Source organism: Sparus aurata, chromosome 13 (assembly GCF_900880675.1).
Source record: "Sparus aurata chromosome 13, fSpaAur1.1, whole genome shotgun sequence".
NCBI classification, from domain to species: domain Eukaryota; kingdom Metazoa; phylum Chordata; class Actinopteri; order Spariformes; family Sparidae; genus Sparus; species Sparus aurata.
In genome coordinates this window covers 25,388,918-25,405,938 of record NC_044199.1, presented here as the reverse complement: position 1 = coordinate 25,405,938, position 17,021 = coordinate 25,388,918, and the positions used below count along the sequence as shown (strand labels likewise).

The 17,021-nt window shown below is 40.0% G+C and overlaps 1 protein-coding gene and 1 long non-coding RNA gene across 3 annotated transcripts; one reads left to right on the top strand and one right to left on the bottom strand.

The window, feature by feature from the left end:
* Positions 1–631: 631 nt before the first annotated feature.
* Positions 632–4,192, bottom strand: LOC115593699 (uncharacterized). The gene is made up of 2 exons (XR_003986348.1): positions 3,688–4,192; positions 632–1,642 (listed from the first exon to the last, which is right to left on the bottom strand). It is a non-coding gene; the product is annotated as an uncharacterized LOC115593699 (long non-coding RNA).
* Positions 4,193–9,226: 5,034 nt separating this feature from the next.
* LOC115593644 (hepatitis A virus cellular receptor 1-like) lies at positions 9,227–14,604 on the top strand. Of its 2 annotated transcripts, none has more exons than XM_030437229.1 (7): positions 9,227–9,357; positions 9,999–10,194; positions 10,697–10,833; positions 11,042–11,122; positions 11,207–11,292; positions 13,059–13,173; positions 13,375–14,604. In XM_030437229.1, exons 1-7 carry the CDS (start codon positions 9,309–9,311, stop codon positions 13,455–13,457), a joined length of 747 nt encoding a protein of 248 aa, XP_030293089.1. In that variant the 5' UTR covers positions 9,227–9,308; the 3' UTR covers positions 13,458–14,604. The 2 variants fall into 2 exon arrangements, with proteins under 2 accessions (XP_030293089.1, XP_030293088.1); XM_030437228.1 differs by having other exon boundaries at positions 11,204–11,292.
* The last annotated feature ends 2,417 nt before the right edge of the window (positions 14,605–17,021 follow it).

The following is a 17,021-nucleotide window of genomic DNA, read 5'->3' as shown; positions in this document are numbered from 1 at the left end:
CATTTTGCTGGGCTTGTGACACTCAAAGAAATGTGTTCAACATTTTACAGATGCTTCTTTCACAATGTTAGTTTATGGAAAAGGTCACTTTGGGCTCCAGGGCAATACATGATGATGTAATTATAGGTTTGGCCACTACGAAAGTTGGCTTCATGGGCTGATGCTGTTCCTGGGGCCTTGGCATTTACAGGTTGCTTTCAGGAAACTCTGTAAATCATGCAAAGTTGAGGCAGAGCAGCTACAAGACATTAGAGGGGAAACTATAAAACATTACCTCCATAAATTAAGATCTAATTTCGCCAAAAGCAGTGATAGTTGATGTGTGTGTGTACTGTACATAAGGTGGCACAAACTGCTATCCTACCTTCTCACTGAAGTTACATATTGTATAAACAAGTGATTGGGGGGTGTAGGGAGTGAGACAGAGACAGCATTCACCCTACAATTTACCATAACATTAAAAGGATTCTGAAGCTGTTATTTAACAGTAAAATAGTTTTAAATGTTTGAAAATGTTGCTTTAACTTTAACACAATAGCAGCTTGCAGAACTGATGAACTCTCCTTTCACATAGCTGCAGTTGTCAGTGTTGGGTTTAAATCTGTTAAGAAATGAGACACGGACACGGAGATTGTCTTTCTAGGCAAAGGGGAAGAGCAGAAGTCAGCACACAAAGTCTGGGCTCCTGAGTTCCAACGAGCTCTTCCCCATGCACATCTTTTATTGTCATACATTTGGGCGTAAACGTATATGATTGGCTCTTTGACAGTACATGTGAGTCATACAGTTGTTATGCACGATGGAGAAGTACACGTACACACTTTCGGACCTATGGCCTTCAGCATATATCCTTCACACAAACATTCTTATGATGTCCACCATCAGTTATTCACACAAGATGCCATTCGAGGCCTTGTGGTCCCGCCGGAGGGTGAGTGTGTTTCTTCGCAGTACTTTTCCAGGAGCTTGGTACATTTCCACAAACATATAAAGGAAGGCAAGCAGGTTATATCAATGCAATGCAAGAAACTGATAACATAAGCATAATTTTTCCAACATTTCCCTCCTGTTTATCAGTTTTATTGCTCGTACTTTTAGTTCGTCAGGTTATTATCTCTTGTCGCCATTTTCGATAATACCTTCATTGGAAAAAGACGAGGTGTAAAACATTTTTACACTCCGGAATCAGCATAAGGTTGAGGATTAACAAACTCATACCTTTGGGATAATAATTGCATTTGCCGTCAGGGATGTAGGTACAACATGTTTGTCCAATAACTGCACACACTCCTCCTTGTGATCCTGTTAGCAAGTCCAGAACAATCCGATTCTGCATCACCTTGCTCTGTCATCCTAATAGGACAGGGATCAGTTGTTTTCTTCACTGGGGTTTGAGACGGCCCTGCTGCTATATAGCAGAGCCCCCTTTGTAGCCCAGACTTCCCCACTATCCAGTTGAGACAGAGGTAGGCTGCAGTTTGCAGTGGCTGAGGTGGATCCAAGTTGTCCTTTCTGCAATCTTTACTGCTGTTGGTGTTGTTAGCAGGACCTGGTACGGACCCTCCCACCGTGGGCTGGACCAACATTTTCTTTTGATGATTTTGACGAATATGTAGTCCCCTGGCCTCACTTTCTGGCTGTCCTGTGGAGGGGGAAGAGAATCAGAGGGCAGTAAATTTGTTTTGGAAACATCTTTTTGGTCCAACAGTTTTCTCATGTGCTCCGCCAATGTTGTCTCTTATTCAGACACCTCAAGGTCTTTTGAGACAACAGGGAGTCTAAATGCCCTACCATGAACTATCTCAAATGGGGTTAACCCTTTATCGGTCGGAGTGATTCTCATGTACAATTTTACTAGATCTAAACAGTCAGGCCATGGTCTCTTTGTTTCTTCCATGCATTTCTTTAACCGAGATTTGACAATCCCATTTGTTCTTTCTACCAGACCTGCACTTTGGGGGTGGTAGGCACAATGATTTTTTAGACTTATTTGTAAGTGTTTTGCAACTTGACTTACAACTTGGTTTACAAAATGTGCACCATTATCACTGTACAATACTTCGGGGATCCCATACTGTGGCACAATTGTTTTGCACAATGCTTTTGCTACTGTCAGTGAGTCTGCAGCTTTTGAAGGTATTATTTCAACCCATTTTGAATATGCATTAACTACTACCAAACAGTATTTGTATGGCCCGCTTCTGTTTAGTTCTATGAAATCCATGTGCATAGTCTGAAAAGGTTCAGTTGGTTCTGGGAATTTCCCTCGTTTTGGTCTTACATTGCCCTGTGGGTTGTGTTTTATGCAAATTACACATGATCTGCAAACGTTTTTTGAGTAGGAATTAAATCCATAGGTTACAAAGCTTCTGTTTACTAGGTCTGTCATCCCTCCTGTTGAGACATGGCAAGGCCCATGACTCGAAATGGCGGCAGCTTTGTACAAGTTTTTAGGGAGAATAGGTTTGTTAGCCTGTGTATACAGTCCTGTTTTGTCTGTTTCAGCGCCTTGTTTGACCCAATACTGTTTTTCATTATCAGGAGCAGAGGTCTGCATATCACGGAGGACATCGAGGGTGATAAGAGGGTGTATTGCCTCTGCTGAGTACGTGTCAGAATTGCCAAAACATCCCGAGGCCGCTTGTTGTACAGCTAGAGCAGCAGCAGCTATAGCCTGTACACAAGGAGGCAGAGCTATAGCTACAGAGTCTAATCGTTTGGAGTAGAATGCAACAGGTTTCATTTTCCCACCATGCAGTTGAGTGAGCACAGAAGTCATAAATCCTTCTCTGCAATCTACAGTTTGAGTAAAGGGTTTTACACGGGGAATCGGGGCATTCGCAAATAACATTAGCTTTCAACAATTGTTCAATCACTGGGCGAGTGCCTTGTAATGCTTCTGGTTTTAACGGATACTGTTTAACGCGGGGCCTCCAGTCAGATTTTGGCTGGATTCGCACTGGGGCTGCAGTTGTCATCAAACCTACATCTGCAGGTCCTGTAGTCCATAAACTGGGTGAGAGGCCCTTTAAGTCTGCTTCCTCCTCTTCAGTAAGCAAACAGCTTGTGGGAGGGTGTCAAGGGCGCAACTCATGTACAGCGGGAAGTGCACTGACAGTGTGGTTTATGGCTTTTCTGTACAGGCCTGTGTTACTGCTAAAGCTCCATCCTTGCGCTATGCGGAGCTCGTCAGCTCTTTCTTCATGCTTTTTCCCTCGCTTGGTGATGAGACTGATCTCCAAGCAGGATATTAAATCCTTTATTTCTCTTTCTTTTAGGCGGCCTGTAAATCCATACTTCTTTTTCCATTTATTCAGATACTTGACACTTTGAGGATTCCATTGTTTCATATATTTTTTATCACCTGTACTGTCTTCTTCTACAGTTTTACGAGAATTCTTCCCACCCATTGTAAGGGGGAGAAAAGGAAGAAAAAAAGGTTGTTGTTTTTTTCTTTTTTCTCAGTGATCGTTTCTTTTAATGCTTTTCCCTGGTCTGCATTGTGTTTTTTATGCGTTCTCTTCTACTTCAACAGGCCATAGACATTCGTTTACACCGATAAGGTTTCAGTCTATGCTGCTGCTTCAAAGAGAAATACTATTTAAACTGATTTTAATTTTGTTTCTATTTTACTTTGCCTAGGAACTTGCAATAACGTGTTTCTAAATGTAGAGTGTTTTTACTCACAAGAAAAGGTGATATGTTTTTTCCTCAGTTCTCCGGTCCTGTCTCCTTAGTTTCAAAGTCCGGATCCCGTCAATCCAACCCTGTTCAGTTGGAGGGGACGTCTATACTACCGGCCGAGCGGAGAATTCACTCCCCCGGGCTTTCCTTCAGGCCACCTGTTGTGGTCCTGGCCATCGACGGGCTTCGGTGTGTCGTCCTCCTTCTGGCAGAGTTGGGTATGTTGAGATCCGGGTCACGGCACCAAGAAATGTTGGGTTTAAATCTGTTAAGAAATGAGACACGGACACGGAGATTGTCTTTCTAGGCAAAGGGGAAGAGCAGAAGTCAGCACACAAAGTCTGGGCTCCTGAGTTCCAACGAGCTCTTCCCCATGCACATCTTTTATTGTCATACATTTGGGCGTAAACGTATATGATTGGCTCTTTGACAGTACATGTGAGTCATACAGTTGTTATGCACGATGGAGAAGTACACGTACACACTTTCGGACCTATGGCCTTCAGCATCTATCCTTCACACAAACATTCTTATGATGTCCACCATCAGTTATTCACACAAGATGCCATTCGAGGCCTTGTGGTCCCGCCGGAGGGTGAGTATGTTTCTTCGCAGTACTTTTCCAGGAGCTTGGTACATTTCCACAAACATATAAAGGAAGGAAAGCAGGTTATATCAATGCAATGCAAGAAACTGATAACATAAGCATAATTTTTCCAACAGTCAGCATGACTGGATTTACTGTGATTTTCATCTTGAGACGATGTAGTTCACTGAGCGGTTTAACACAAAACTGGATGATATCTTATTTTAATTAGGACAGACTTTCTCGACTTGGAAAATTATCTTTTAAATTGACAAACATCCTATGTGTATTTCATGACAATACAAACAGAATCAAAAAATGATCTGTCTCTCTGCATTAATGACAATACAAAGTCTCTCGGAAATAAGGGGCGTGAATTTGGCTCTCTATGGTTACCTGGATGGCAAAAGTCAACTGATGAAGGTATTAATTATCATTAAATAAATCCTGACGCAATTGATATTATAATATTATTCATATTTCATAAAAATGAGAATGAGAAATAATAATCAGCTTGAGTTACTTGGCTCTTTTCCAATCTATTGGTTCAGTAGTGTCAGTACTTGACAAGTTGGGAATGAGACTAAATAATCAACTATCTTATAAACTTTATCATTTACATTGTCATATTTATCTACTATTGAATACTTGTCTGGAGCTGAAGCTGAGACATAAAATAGTTTTCAGGTGTCGTCGGTTGTGTTTGATGGGTACTTGAAATGCATCACTGGTCACATAGAGCACATAAATAGTCGGGGGTCTTCAGATGATCCAGAGCTCATTTTGGCCCCAGGGCCTCTTTGTGGCTGATCAGATCCAGTTTATACAGTAGTGATGAATCTGTCTCGCTTCCTTTCACTTGAGTCCTGTTGCTATAGAAACAACTGATAAGGAGACTGTCCTCTATCTTCCTCCATCTCCTCTTTTATCTCCTCCCCTTCTCTCCACCCATCTTACCTCCTCTGTGTATTAAAGCTTCGTGTCACATCCACTCCAGCAGACATTAGTGTCCAGCTAACACCAGTCAATGGCTCATATGCAAGTCTGCTGATTCTAATTATATTATGCTAATAAGGACAGACTGACTGAATGTGGACAGACGGCAGCGAGCAGCATTAACTTTGAGTGGTTCCACATTAATGAGCACCGGGCTAACAGGCCTGAAGCTGTCCAGCATGGGGCTAATGAACACGATGCTACATGATGCTAATGCGAGGCTGAAACGCTCGATAGCACTCGACCTGCTTCAAAGTGTTTGGAATGATGTCGATCCAGAGATTCACACCAATAGATAAAGAGATGTCCACTCACTGACTGAATTATTAACATCCATTAACATCTATTTACATTTATTAAAATCTATTAACATCTAATTACATTGTATCTTCACTGAACGAGCTTCAAACTTTTAAAAAAACGGTTGTGATATTTTTATTTTTGCCCTGACAGAGTTTGTCTTTTTGTTGAGAAACTCAATCAGCAGGTTCTGAATCTGCGTGCCTTTTTGTTCATATACTCAACAAAATAACCAGTGTGGTTATCAGTTTAGTTGGAGGAAAGACTACACTAACCCTGTCAGTCTACACATCTTTGTCTTGATTTTGTCACAAAAACGATGATGAAAAATACTTACTCACAACTTTTTTATCACATTGAAAGTAGTACGTTGTTGTAGACGTGTTGTGTTTTCACATTAAACTGCAGTTCACTGTTTAATGCTTCATACTCATCTGTAGTGAGCCTCTCAACCCTGCTGTGTGCTTGCCGTTAGCTCCATTAGCTTTCACTTTTGTTAGTTTTCTTCAATGTTCTTGCTAATTTCACGTGGATTTGTTGTTCAAAGAATATTGTTGGTGTTGGCAGACTTTTTTGTTATCACAATGAAAATACAACTCAAACTATATGAAAAGTGACCTTTTTAGAAAAATAAATCATGATTTAATGTATTTAAGTTTCCGAAATTAAAAAAAATAAAGATGTAAAGTAGCCTGATGTAAAAGACGGACAAATAAAAGATTAACTCTTGGAATGTAAAGTCTTATTCAACACCTGTGGAGCCACACATCATTGTATCTTATTGATTAGTGAAACAACAACTAAATACATCTGTTCTATATACAAGAGCTAAATATTCAGTCCAGTCCAAACCAAATAATTAGTAGCTATCAGGGCTTCAGACTAACTTTTTCATCACAGTCTCAAAGTAAACTGTGCAACAATCAAAGAATTGATTCTATACTTTATTATCATCTAGTTATTATAGATAATATTAGCATTTTAAGTACTTTTGCCTTTAAACTGTTTAAAGTTTAAAACCAAACTTGTGTCATCGTTGCCATTAGCTCCATTAGCTGATATGTTAGCTCTTCCCTCCTTTAACCGAACAAACTGTAGGATACTGCAGCTCAAAACCTGCCAATAGCTAACTAGCTCTCCTCCAACCAATTTCAACATGGATTTGTTGGTCAAAGAAATGGGATCCGTCCCCTGTTGAAGGAGTGTTTTTAGCGTCTTTTTGGACTCCTACATGTAAAATATTTGTGCCAGTGAACTTTGATATGTCTATGTGAGACTATTGATACAGTAACAGCATGAAAAGTTGTGCTCAGTTGTAGTCAGTGCTCCTTATGGTTTGTCATTTGACAAGTGATAGTTAATATATACATTCAGTAACAAAGTACATTTACTCAAGTACTGTACTTGAGTACAATTTCGAGCATTTGTACTTTACTCGAATATTTACATGTTCTGCTACTTTATACTTCCACTCCACTACATTTTGGAGGGAAACATTGTACTTTTTTCTCCCCTCCATTTATTTGATAAAAATAATGTATGCATTTTCTTTTTGGGGTAACCTGTTCCTTTAACATATGTTGTAAGTTAACAGATTTATGAACTAAAATTTCCCACAGTGGAAATAAGACAAGACACAAAAATGGAACAAAATTCCAAAAACACGCCAGCAGTGACACTGTCAAGCTTTGTGGATGTCCTACTAATAATTACTCTGCGTGTAGAGAAGCCTGATTTATCTTCGTCTTCCTCTGTTGGTTTGTTTGTTTTTCAGGAAACAGTATGAATGAACTCAAGCCTCATTATTCAAAACAACATTTCCCATCAGCCACACAGCATGTTGCTGCACAGGAGATGTTTTCTCTGTCTTATCTGACCACAAACTAAACCCTGTGAGGATCACAGAGGTCGGAGGAAAAGTCGAGGCAAAGGGTGGAGGCGGCGAAGCGGACTGTCGTCATGGCAACGACCAATAAAATGACATCAGCATGTGCAAATGTGTCAGTTTGAGTCTTCATGGTGTCTGAAGGTTAAGCCGTTCTGTTTCGTCTTCTTTTTCTTCTTCGCTGTGAGGTTAATAGAGACTCTGACCTTCATCCCCCGCTCCTCCTGCTCCTACTCCACCTCCCATAGTTGTTGTTGTCATCACCATTAAAGTCACAGCTGATGTTCAGCAGCAAAGATTACAACTAAGTATTGTTTAGTATTCAGACAGACAGACGAGGTGTGACCGGTTTGATTTTATAAGGCAGGATGACATCACGGATTACACAACTCACACACACACGTTAATCACATTTGAGCAGTGGGCCTTGATCTTAAGCTGTGTGTCAGTCATCAATAACTGTATTGATTCCAGAGGGTTTACAGCTGTGTGTTCATGGCTTCCATAGCATTATATCAGTGATGTCAGTAAATCCTGTGATCTCACTAAAGTGTTAAATGTCACGTTACGACCTAAACCAGACGATGATTATTTTTTTCCTGCATTCAAAACGTGACGGAGAGAGCGAATAATGTTGAACTACTCCTTTTACTGAACCTGGTTATATACTGATATCTTGTTAAAGCTGAACGTTCTATACATAATCTAGTAATCTAATTTAAACCCAGAGCAGAAACATGCTGGAGTCCGCAGTCACATGTTTCTACCATCAGAGGAGTCGGAACAAGATGCATGCTGGGAGCTCGTATATTGTCTGTGATTATAAATATAGAGTTTAATATGTTGTATAAATATATTATGTATTTATATTTCCAGCGGGAGGAATGTGATCAGAGAGGAATGTGGCAGGAAATCAGAAGAGAGGCCAAGAAAAGCTGACCTTTGACCCCTGAATGTTTTCACAGTCAGCAAACGGTAGATATTAGAAAAAGAAGATGGCAAGGAGAGGAGACAAGAGAGGCGGTGAAGAGAGGAAAGGAAACAAGGACAGGAGACATGGGTGGAAAAAAGGAGAGGAAAGAAGGGAAAGAGACAAGGAGATGAAGCAAGGAGAGGAAGTTGGGTAAAGGGACGAAAGGAGAGGAGGAGATGAAATAATATAATATAATAATAAGGATGAACAAGGGAAGAAACAAGGAAAGGAGCCAATGGAATGAAACACGGATTAAATAAAGTTGTGAGATAAGGCAAAGAAATAAGAAGAGAAAACAGGAAATACAAAATGGAAATGAGACAAAGAGAGAAAATAGGGACAAGTGACAAGGAGAGGAAACAAGGAAACCAAACATGGAAAGGAGACAAAGAAAAGAGATGAGAAGAGAGGGTTGACAAGGAAGGGAAACAAGGAGAGTGGACAGGGAGAGGAAACTAGGAAAGGTAACAAAGAAAAGAGACAAGGGAAGGAGATAATGGAGACAAGAACGGTAAACAAGTAGAGAGACAAGTAGAAGAAAAGAGGGGAGGAGACAAGGAGAGGTGACATGGAAAGGAGACAAGGAGGGGAAACTAAGGCAGGAGACAAAAAAGGAGATAGGGATAGGAAACAAGGACTTTTTGCTACTTTTGCTTCAGTAGTGTGAGTACCTCTTCCACCTCTGTGTCTCTTGTTCAAAGTCTGTTGAATTTCTGAGCTGATTTTCAAAAACTGTTTTTCTGACTTTTTCCTGTTTGGCAACATCAGTCTGTGTCTATAAATAACAGGACGAGTGGAAAAGAGAAGTAACATGAGTGAGTCGTCTTTCCAACTCTTCCTCTCTGTCTGTCTGTCTGACCGTCCGTCTGAAGAAACACATCAACATGCTGTCGTTGCTTCTTCACACCTTCACCCTAATCTGTTTCCTCACAGGTGAGTCTGAACCTGATGCTGAAGCTTGCCGTCCTCTCACTGACCTTAACTGTTTAACTGATACAAGGGACACACTGGACTAAAATCAGACTGTCGGACACTTTCATTGATAACCATGTGGTCAACGAAGTGTTTCTACATCTCAGAAGGGAAATATTGTACTTTTTATTCTCACTGCTTTTATCTGGCAGCTTTAGTTATTTTACAAGAATATATCAGCAGTTTTTACATTTTAATTTAGTAATTGTCAACTTTTCTGATCATTTAAGTCATTTTTCATGTTAAAACATGTTATGGTATGGTCCGTTATTTGTTGATCTTCCATTGCATTATTCTAATAATATGAATATCTTTGTAAAAATGTTGAAGCTTGGCCTGTTGGTTGGACAAATTAAACATTGTGTAGGTGTCACTTTGGGTCATTGTGACCACATTTTCTCACTATTTTGAGTATTTAAACAAACTAAACAATCAATTAACTGAGAAAAACAGTCGGCAGATTAATTCAAAATTGAAATAATCATTTAATTGTTGAAAATGAACTTCACCTCAAACAACTCCACCAGCTCTTGCACTGAAGATGTATAAACATTGTGTCGAGATCGAATTATGGTCTGAAACCATCTTTGTGTCTGTGGCAGCCCGAGTGTCAGCGGTCACCACGGAGACGGTGGTGGGCGTGGCCGGGAGGAGGGTGAAGCTGCCCTGTCTATCGGAGGCGGTCAGTCAGAGAGGAGTGGAGGTGTGCTGGGGGAGAGGAGAGCCATCACTGTTCACCTGCCACAACACTGTGATCAACGCAGCTGGAGATCAGGTCTCATACAGGAAGTCCTACAGGTACATGGTCACAGGTGGTAAACAAAACCAAATACTTTTGGAGAGACGTCGGCACATTGTACAGTCGTGTTAGTGACAAAAAAAAACAGATTATTTTGACAAGGTGTCAGGACATTTTCCAGTCGTGTTAGTAACACATCTGGCGGGGCATTTTTCCAGTTGTGTTACTGGCAAAAAAAACCCAGAGTTTTTTAATGAGATGTTGGGATGTTTCCAACTGTGTTAGTTGCAAGAACACCAGATATTTTTAACAAAACATTGGGACATATGCCAGTGTTGTTCGTGGCAACGAAACCAGATATTTTTGGCGAGACATCAAGACATTTTCCTGTTGTTATTAGTGGAGACGTTGAGACATTTTTCAGTCTTAATAGTTGCATCTTCTTTTAGTTAAGTTCTGTTTACCTGTAGAGGTTGAAATGAAAAAAAAATAACGTATGAATATACATTAGATACAAAATGAATGTACTTGGTTTTCCTGATGATCTCCTCTCTTCTGCAGGTACTCTATATCTTCCTCCTCCTCTCTGTCCATCTATAGCTCTCGATCATCAGACGCTGGTTTCTATCACTGCAGAGTTCAGCTGCCCGGTCTGTTCAATGACCAAACATCCACCGTTCACCTCATCATCATCAACCGTACGTACAGTCTGAGCCAGAGCAGACACTCTGACTCTGATTCTTTTAGCTTCATGTTAACCAGATAAAGGTGTGTTCAGATTTTACATGAATTAACACAATTAGTAGTAGTAGTAGTAGTAGTAGTAGTAGTAGTAGTAGTAGTAGTAGTAACAGGAAGTAGATCAGACTGTTTTCTATAACTTGTCTCCTGTCTGTCCTCGTGCAGCTCGCTCTGTGGTCTCTGAAACCTCTGAGCGCCTTGACAACTGGGATGCTGAGAACCTGAACGCACCACACACAACAACAGGTGAGTTCAGGACGGACCTTCACGGTAAGGCAAAGAAAATCATTTTCACGATTTAGTTTTGAGACGCTCTCATCTTGTCAGCAGGTTTCAGTGGACAGGATGTGACCAGGCAGATAGGAAGTGATGTCACTGGAGAAGACACCACAGGGGCAATGGTGGCGCTGGTTCAGGTAACGAAGATGGTTTACATTGACAACTCTACACATTATTGTTATTATCTGGACTGTGAATAATATTACACTAGTACTGATGAAGTTAGCAGTGATGTAGTGTAACTAAGTATATTTAATCAAACACTTAAAAGTTTTTCCATTTTCTGCTGCTTTAAACTTCCCCTCTACTACATTCTGGAGGCAAATATTTTACTACAACTACATTTATTTGATAACTTCAGTAACTAGTTACTTTGCAAATGACATGCTGCATCAGGGCCAAATTAGCAAGATATATTTTTCCTTTTAATTTTAAGGCTTTATTACAATTACTACAAGAATATTTTTACTTACTTATTATTACTTCTCTTAAAAACATGTTAAGTGTAGACTTTTACTTAAGTCCAGGGGCGATTCTAGAGTCTGATGGGGTCCATAGGCAATTATTCAGGGGGCTCATCGAACAAGCGTTAAACCATTATATCATAAATAATATGACAACAACAAAAATTGTGAAATGTAAACAAGTTGTATTCCAAACAGTGCCACAAAACAACTTGTAATTGAAATGTTGAATTCACAGTTACCGTTATCAGCATTTAGAAGTGTCACGTTATCTCTTATCCGCTGCTGGTGCCAGAAACTTTAGCAATGATCCTGAGGAAAGATAATACAGTGATACTTATAACACAGTAACATGTTATTAATGTCAATTTAAAATGCTTACACATTATTGAATTAGAATCCCTTAAATTCAACTTTTGAATGTTCTTCTTGGGCATAGCTTTCTTTCATTGCTTTGATAGGGTCAATGTCATTTAATGTAGTTCCAATACAGAGTAGTAATTTAGAGTACCCTTGTCAAAATTTCTTTGCATCTTATTTTCATAATGTCGTAGCTTGAGAGTTAGCTCGGTTACAGAAAAATGATTGTCCAAGTCAATGTTAGCTTAGTCCCTCTCCAAATCACTCTCTGGTGTCCTATAAAACGACAGGTAAGGTGTTACTTTAAAAATGGCGGAGACTAAATTTATTTTCATAGCAATGCCCCAGACCAAATGAAATACTAGTTTCTACTTTTTTTTAGCCTTTTGGCTAACAAGTCCACTGTACTGACTTTGACTCCTGGATGGCCCAGGATAGCTGGATAATGTCTAAATAAACAGCACACATTTGAGTGAAAATTTACGTTACGGAAGTCTCTCTCGCCCACAGCTGTACTAGCAGCATAGCTGGGAACTATAATGTTTCATATTATTATCCACTCAACTTACCACTGTCATCTTTTTTTCTTCTTTCTTTTTTCACTTCCCGAGCGATAACTCCTCTTTGTTTTTGTTTGTGGCTTCCCACTTTGTTGACATTAGGTTTATTTATAATGCGATCAAGCACACGCCACTTGAATTGGGAGTAGGTGGAGTCAGGTAGAGCTAGGGAGATCACGTCTCGTACTGTGATTGCAAACTTTTTGAATTGACACTGCTGTTGTTTTGACCCTACGGCCCAGGGGCCCCAAGCAATTGTCTGCCTTTCCTGTTGGCAAGTGGCACCCACTCTGAAGTCCTATTTGTATGGCTGACTTTCACTTTCACTTAAGTGATATTTAGCTTGAATGTGCATTGCTTTTAGTAAATAATTATATAACAAAAACATAAAAAAAAAAGGACTGTGTTTTTTGTCATAACATTTCTAAACATGGGTGCACCTTGTGATTGACATAGTTACCATGGCAGCAGAAAAGTTAACACAGCCTAACATTTGCTTGTTTGTCTGTTTGTTGACAGTCGTCTGTCCAGCAGCAGCAGCAGCCGGTCGACAGTCTGCAGAGCTTCATTGGAAACACAGTGAGGGTTTCCTTCATCGTCTTCATACCTGCACTGCTGCTGACTGCTGCTTACAGTCAGTACACACACACACACACACACACACACACACACACACACCCCTCAGTGTACAGTGTATTAACCTGCAGGCTTCAAACCGCTGATGTTTGTTTCGTCAGACATCCAGCTTCTCAAATTTAACAGACTTCTCGCTTTAGTTATAATTCTCTCTGATACTGAAGTAACAACAGGTGTTTTATTTATTTTATGTCTGAAGGATTTTGGAGGACCAATCAGAGACCAGAGACTGACAGGAGGCTGAACCAATCAGAGGGCGAAGAGGTGTATAGCTCTGTGTAGAGTCTATCTGCTCCTGTGAGACATGCTTTCTGTTTGAGTTATCTCTTCAGTTTTAGTCCAGCTGGGCCACCGTACAGACCTTCATCACAGCTGTCAGAACATTGTTCAATGCTGGAAAATCATCAATGCGCTTTTTTCACTGCTGGAATGTAACCAAGTACATTTATGCATTTACTTTCCATTTGTATGCGTCTTTCTGCTTCTACTCCACTACAACTAAAAGGGAAATGTACTTTTCAATCCAGTACATTCATCTAACAGCTTTAGTTTCAGATCAAGATTTTCCATATAAAAGTTAATAAAAGTTGTTTTGTGACTTTGAGTTAATGTCAGTTCCACCAAAGACACTTTTCTCCACTGAACGTCTCACATTGTTAATTTCAAAAACTGTGAGCCAGTGATTCACAAAAAATGAAAGAATACAGAAAAATTGAGAACAAATTTGAGTAGCAGAAATTACTTTTTCTTTTTTCCTCTCCCATTAATCATCTGACAGCTCCTTAGATTTATTTGATGACCCTTTAGAGGGCCAAACAGAGATGCACTGGATAAAGTATATAAAATAGTCTAAACTAGCTTCACCAAGAGCCAATCTAACAGTAAAACATTGATGCATTTGTATTATTATTTATGTCACATCAGATATCAGAGACATTTTACTACGCAACCAGTACTTCAAATGCTGATACCATACATGAATACAAATACATGACAATATATTCTATTGGCCCATTGGGTAAGTTTGTCCTGGACTCAAATGCTGTCTGTCAGAAATCAGTTGAGATTTGCTCTAAGCTAAGAAAATCATGTGACATGGATATGTTTGGTCTAACAAAGGATAACATATTACTGCTGTCAGGTGTCATCATAACTGTACAACACTGAACAAAACCTCCTGAAACACCGCAGTGAATGAAACTGTCATCAAATGAAATAAAACTGTTGTTCAGTGTCGTCAGAATGCCTGTAGCGCCCTCTGCTGGTCAGCCGACATATTGTTACAATTACCTGAGAAAGAAGGTTGTCGATGGTGTCAATGGACATTAAACTCTGCTCCTGGTACATGAGGAGACAGTGAGTTTGTTTCTTTGTTTTATTTCTGTCAGCATGTGATGATGAAGATAAAATAGTTGTTTTCTTGCTAAAATTTGGTGTTCTGGTTGTTGTTACTTCACAAGATGGTGTCGCAGTGACGCAGCGTTTTTATTATTGTTTTATTGCTAATTATTCCCGTTATTACTCTCTTTTTTATCTGTTTTATAAACTTTATTACTACATTGTCCTCTTCGAGAAGCTTCAAACTGCATTTAGCCTATTATTCAGACTTTATTTAATCTTCATCGTTGATTTTACTCACTGCTTTTATAGTTTTTATTGACTTGATTCACCTGTTACACGCAAGGCTAATCTGCAGTAGCTAATTTAGCTAATGATGCTAGGCTAAAATAAATTAATAAAGTTCTTTATCCCACCTAAGAGAGTGACTAACACATTAACAGTTGTAAAATATTGGTTTAAGTATTTCAGGTTTGTTATTTACAGAGCAATTAAGATGATTTAATGTGATTCAGATGTTTTTTTTTCTGATTTGCTATATTTATTTAGATGAATACAAGTATCCATCAAGTAGATGTTGTGTGCCACCCTAAATGAGTCGCCAGCTCATCGCAGGACCCTTACTGATGGCAGTGGCTGCCTCACAAGGTGCCAACTGCACATCAGGAGCTTTGGGGGTTCAGTATCTTGCTCAAGGGTACTTCAACATGTAGCTCAGTCCCGCCCCGGGGAGCCGGGATTCGAACCAGCGATCTTCTGATCACTAGTCAACCAGCTCTACCCACTGAGATACCCAATAAAGTATCTCATATCTATGTGGGATATGTGGCAAGTTTTTATCTCCAAGCCAAACCTTGAAAAAAAGTTTAAATCGTGGACTGAATATCTGTTTGTAATTTATGGATAACATGTTGAGACTGAGACTTCACTGTAGATATAGTAACCAGGTAATCATTACCTGGTGCAATATTTTTGCCATGCTGCCTTTCTGAAGCATGAGTAACGTTATTGGTCTAAACCAATTCAACCACTTCAGAGCATACTGAACACAAACTAACGTTATAACTGCCCGGTCACTTGAAAGACACTTTTGTTAGCATACAAGCTAACAAGCTAGGTTTGCGAACAAGCTATGTAGCTCGACTGCAGTATGGTACGGCGATATGCGCTATTGCAAGTATTACTGTAACCGCCGCCACCATTGCCTTGTGGTTAGAACATAGAATTAAAACATATATCAAGCAGGGGTCCTTACTTGTCCAGCAAAAAAGCAGCTAACTCTGTGTCGCTTTTAAGTCCTTACAAATCTCGCAACTCCCTCCAACTCTGAAATGTCAATTTTTTCTTTTTACAATGCTTTTCTTCGTCAGTCTTTTTATTTCTTCCCTTTGACGTGGGCAATGATGGGGCATGTTTCTGCTCTGTTGTTGTTGTATGTTCTCCGCCATTGTTAACAGTTTGGGTTTGAACGTATCTGACCAGTGGCCCGTTTCAGAAAGCAGGTTTAGTAAAAACCCTGAGTTAGTCAACCCTGAGATGAGGGAAACTCTGTTCTTTTGGTTTCACAAAGCCAGTTCAGCGTAAGTTACCCAGGCAACATACTCTGTGAAACTAACCTGCTCGCTGGCAGGTTTGCTTCAACTAACCCTGAGTTTCCCCTGCTCCGAAGTTGGAGCCTGCAGACTGAAGACAGTGGCAGACATGGTGTGTCCGTTTCTCGAGGTGCCGGTTGATGTTGAAGCGCAAATACTCTACAGAAATCTCTGTCGGGAGAGGATTCTCAGACCCCGATTGGATGTTTTATCATTCCTAGATGAGTACCTGTTTGAGCGTTTCCATTTCTCTGCACTTCAGTAATTTATCTAAACAATATTCTCAGCCCTCACATCGCTCACATGACACATCATGGAAATGCTCTCAGTTCCCAGAAAATTCTTTGTATTGCAGTTCGTTTATTTGCCAATGGCAGTTTTTTGTACAACACTGGTGATGCAGAGCATGTGTCCAAGGCAACTGTCTGCCGGGCTGTCAGGAATATTACAATGGCACTGAAACGACTACTATACACGTTTGTAGTGTTCCCGAGTCACAGACCCACCAGACATCTCAAGGAAATCCACATTGCTCTATTGCTTAGTGTAAGCAATAATTAAAGTAATGTCGTAAAGCTTTCAGACTTGAAGCACTAATCAGTCAATTTGATATATTTTAGGGTTTCCAGGTGTGATTGGCTGCATTGATGGCACTCACATTCCCATCATAGCTCCTTCAATAAATGAAGATTATGTGAATAGGAGATCTGTCCACATTATTAATGTACAGGTAAGTCTACATAGTAGAGTTTTTTATTTTTTTATTTTTTGGCATAGACACCTTTATTAAGCAATAGACAGATAGGAAATATGGGAGAGAGAGGGGAATGTGACATGCAGCAAAGGACCTCCGGCCGGAATTGAACCGGGGTCGGCTGCGTATATGGCATGCGCTCTAACCACTCGACCACCTGCA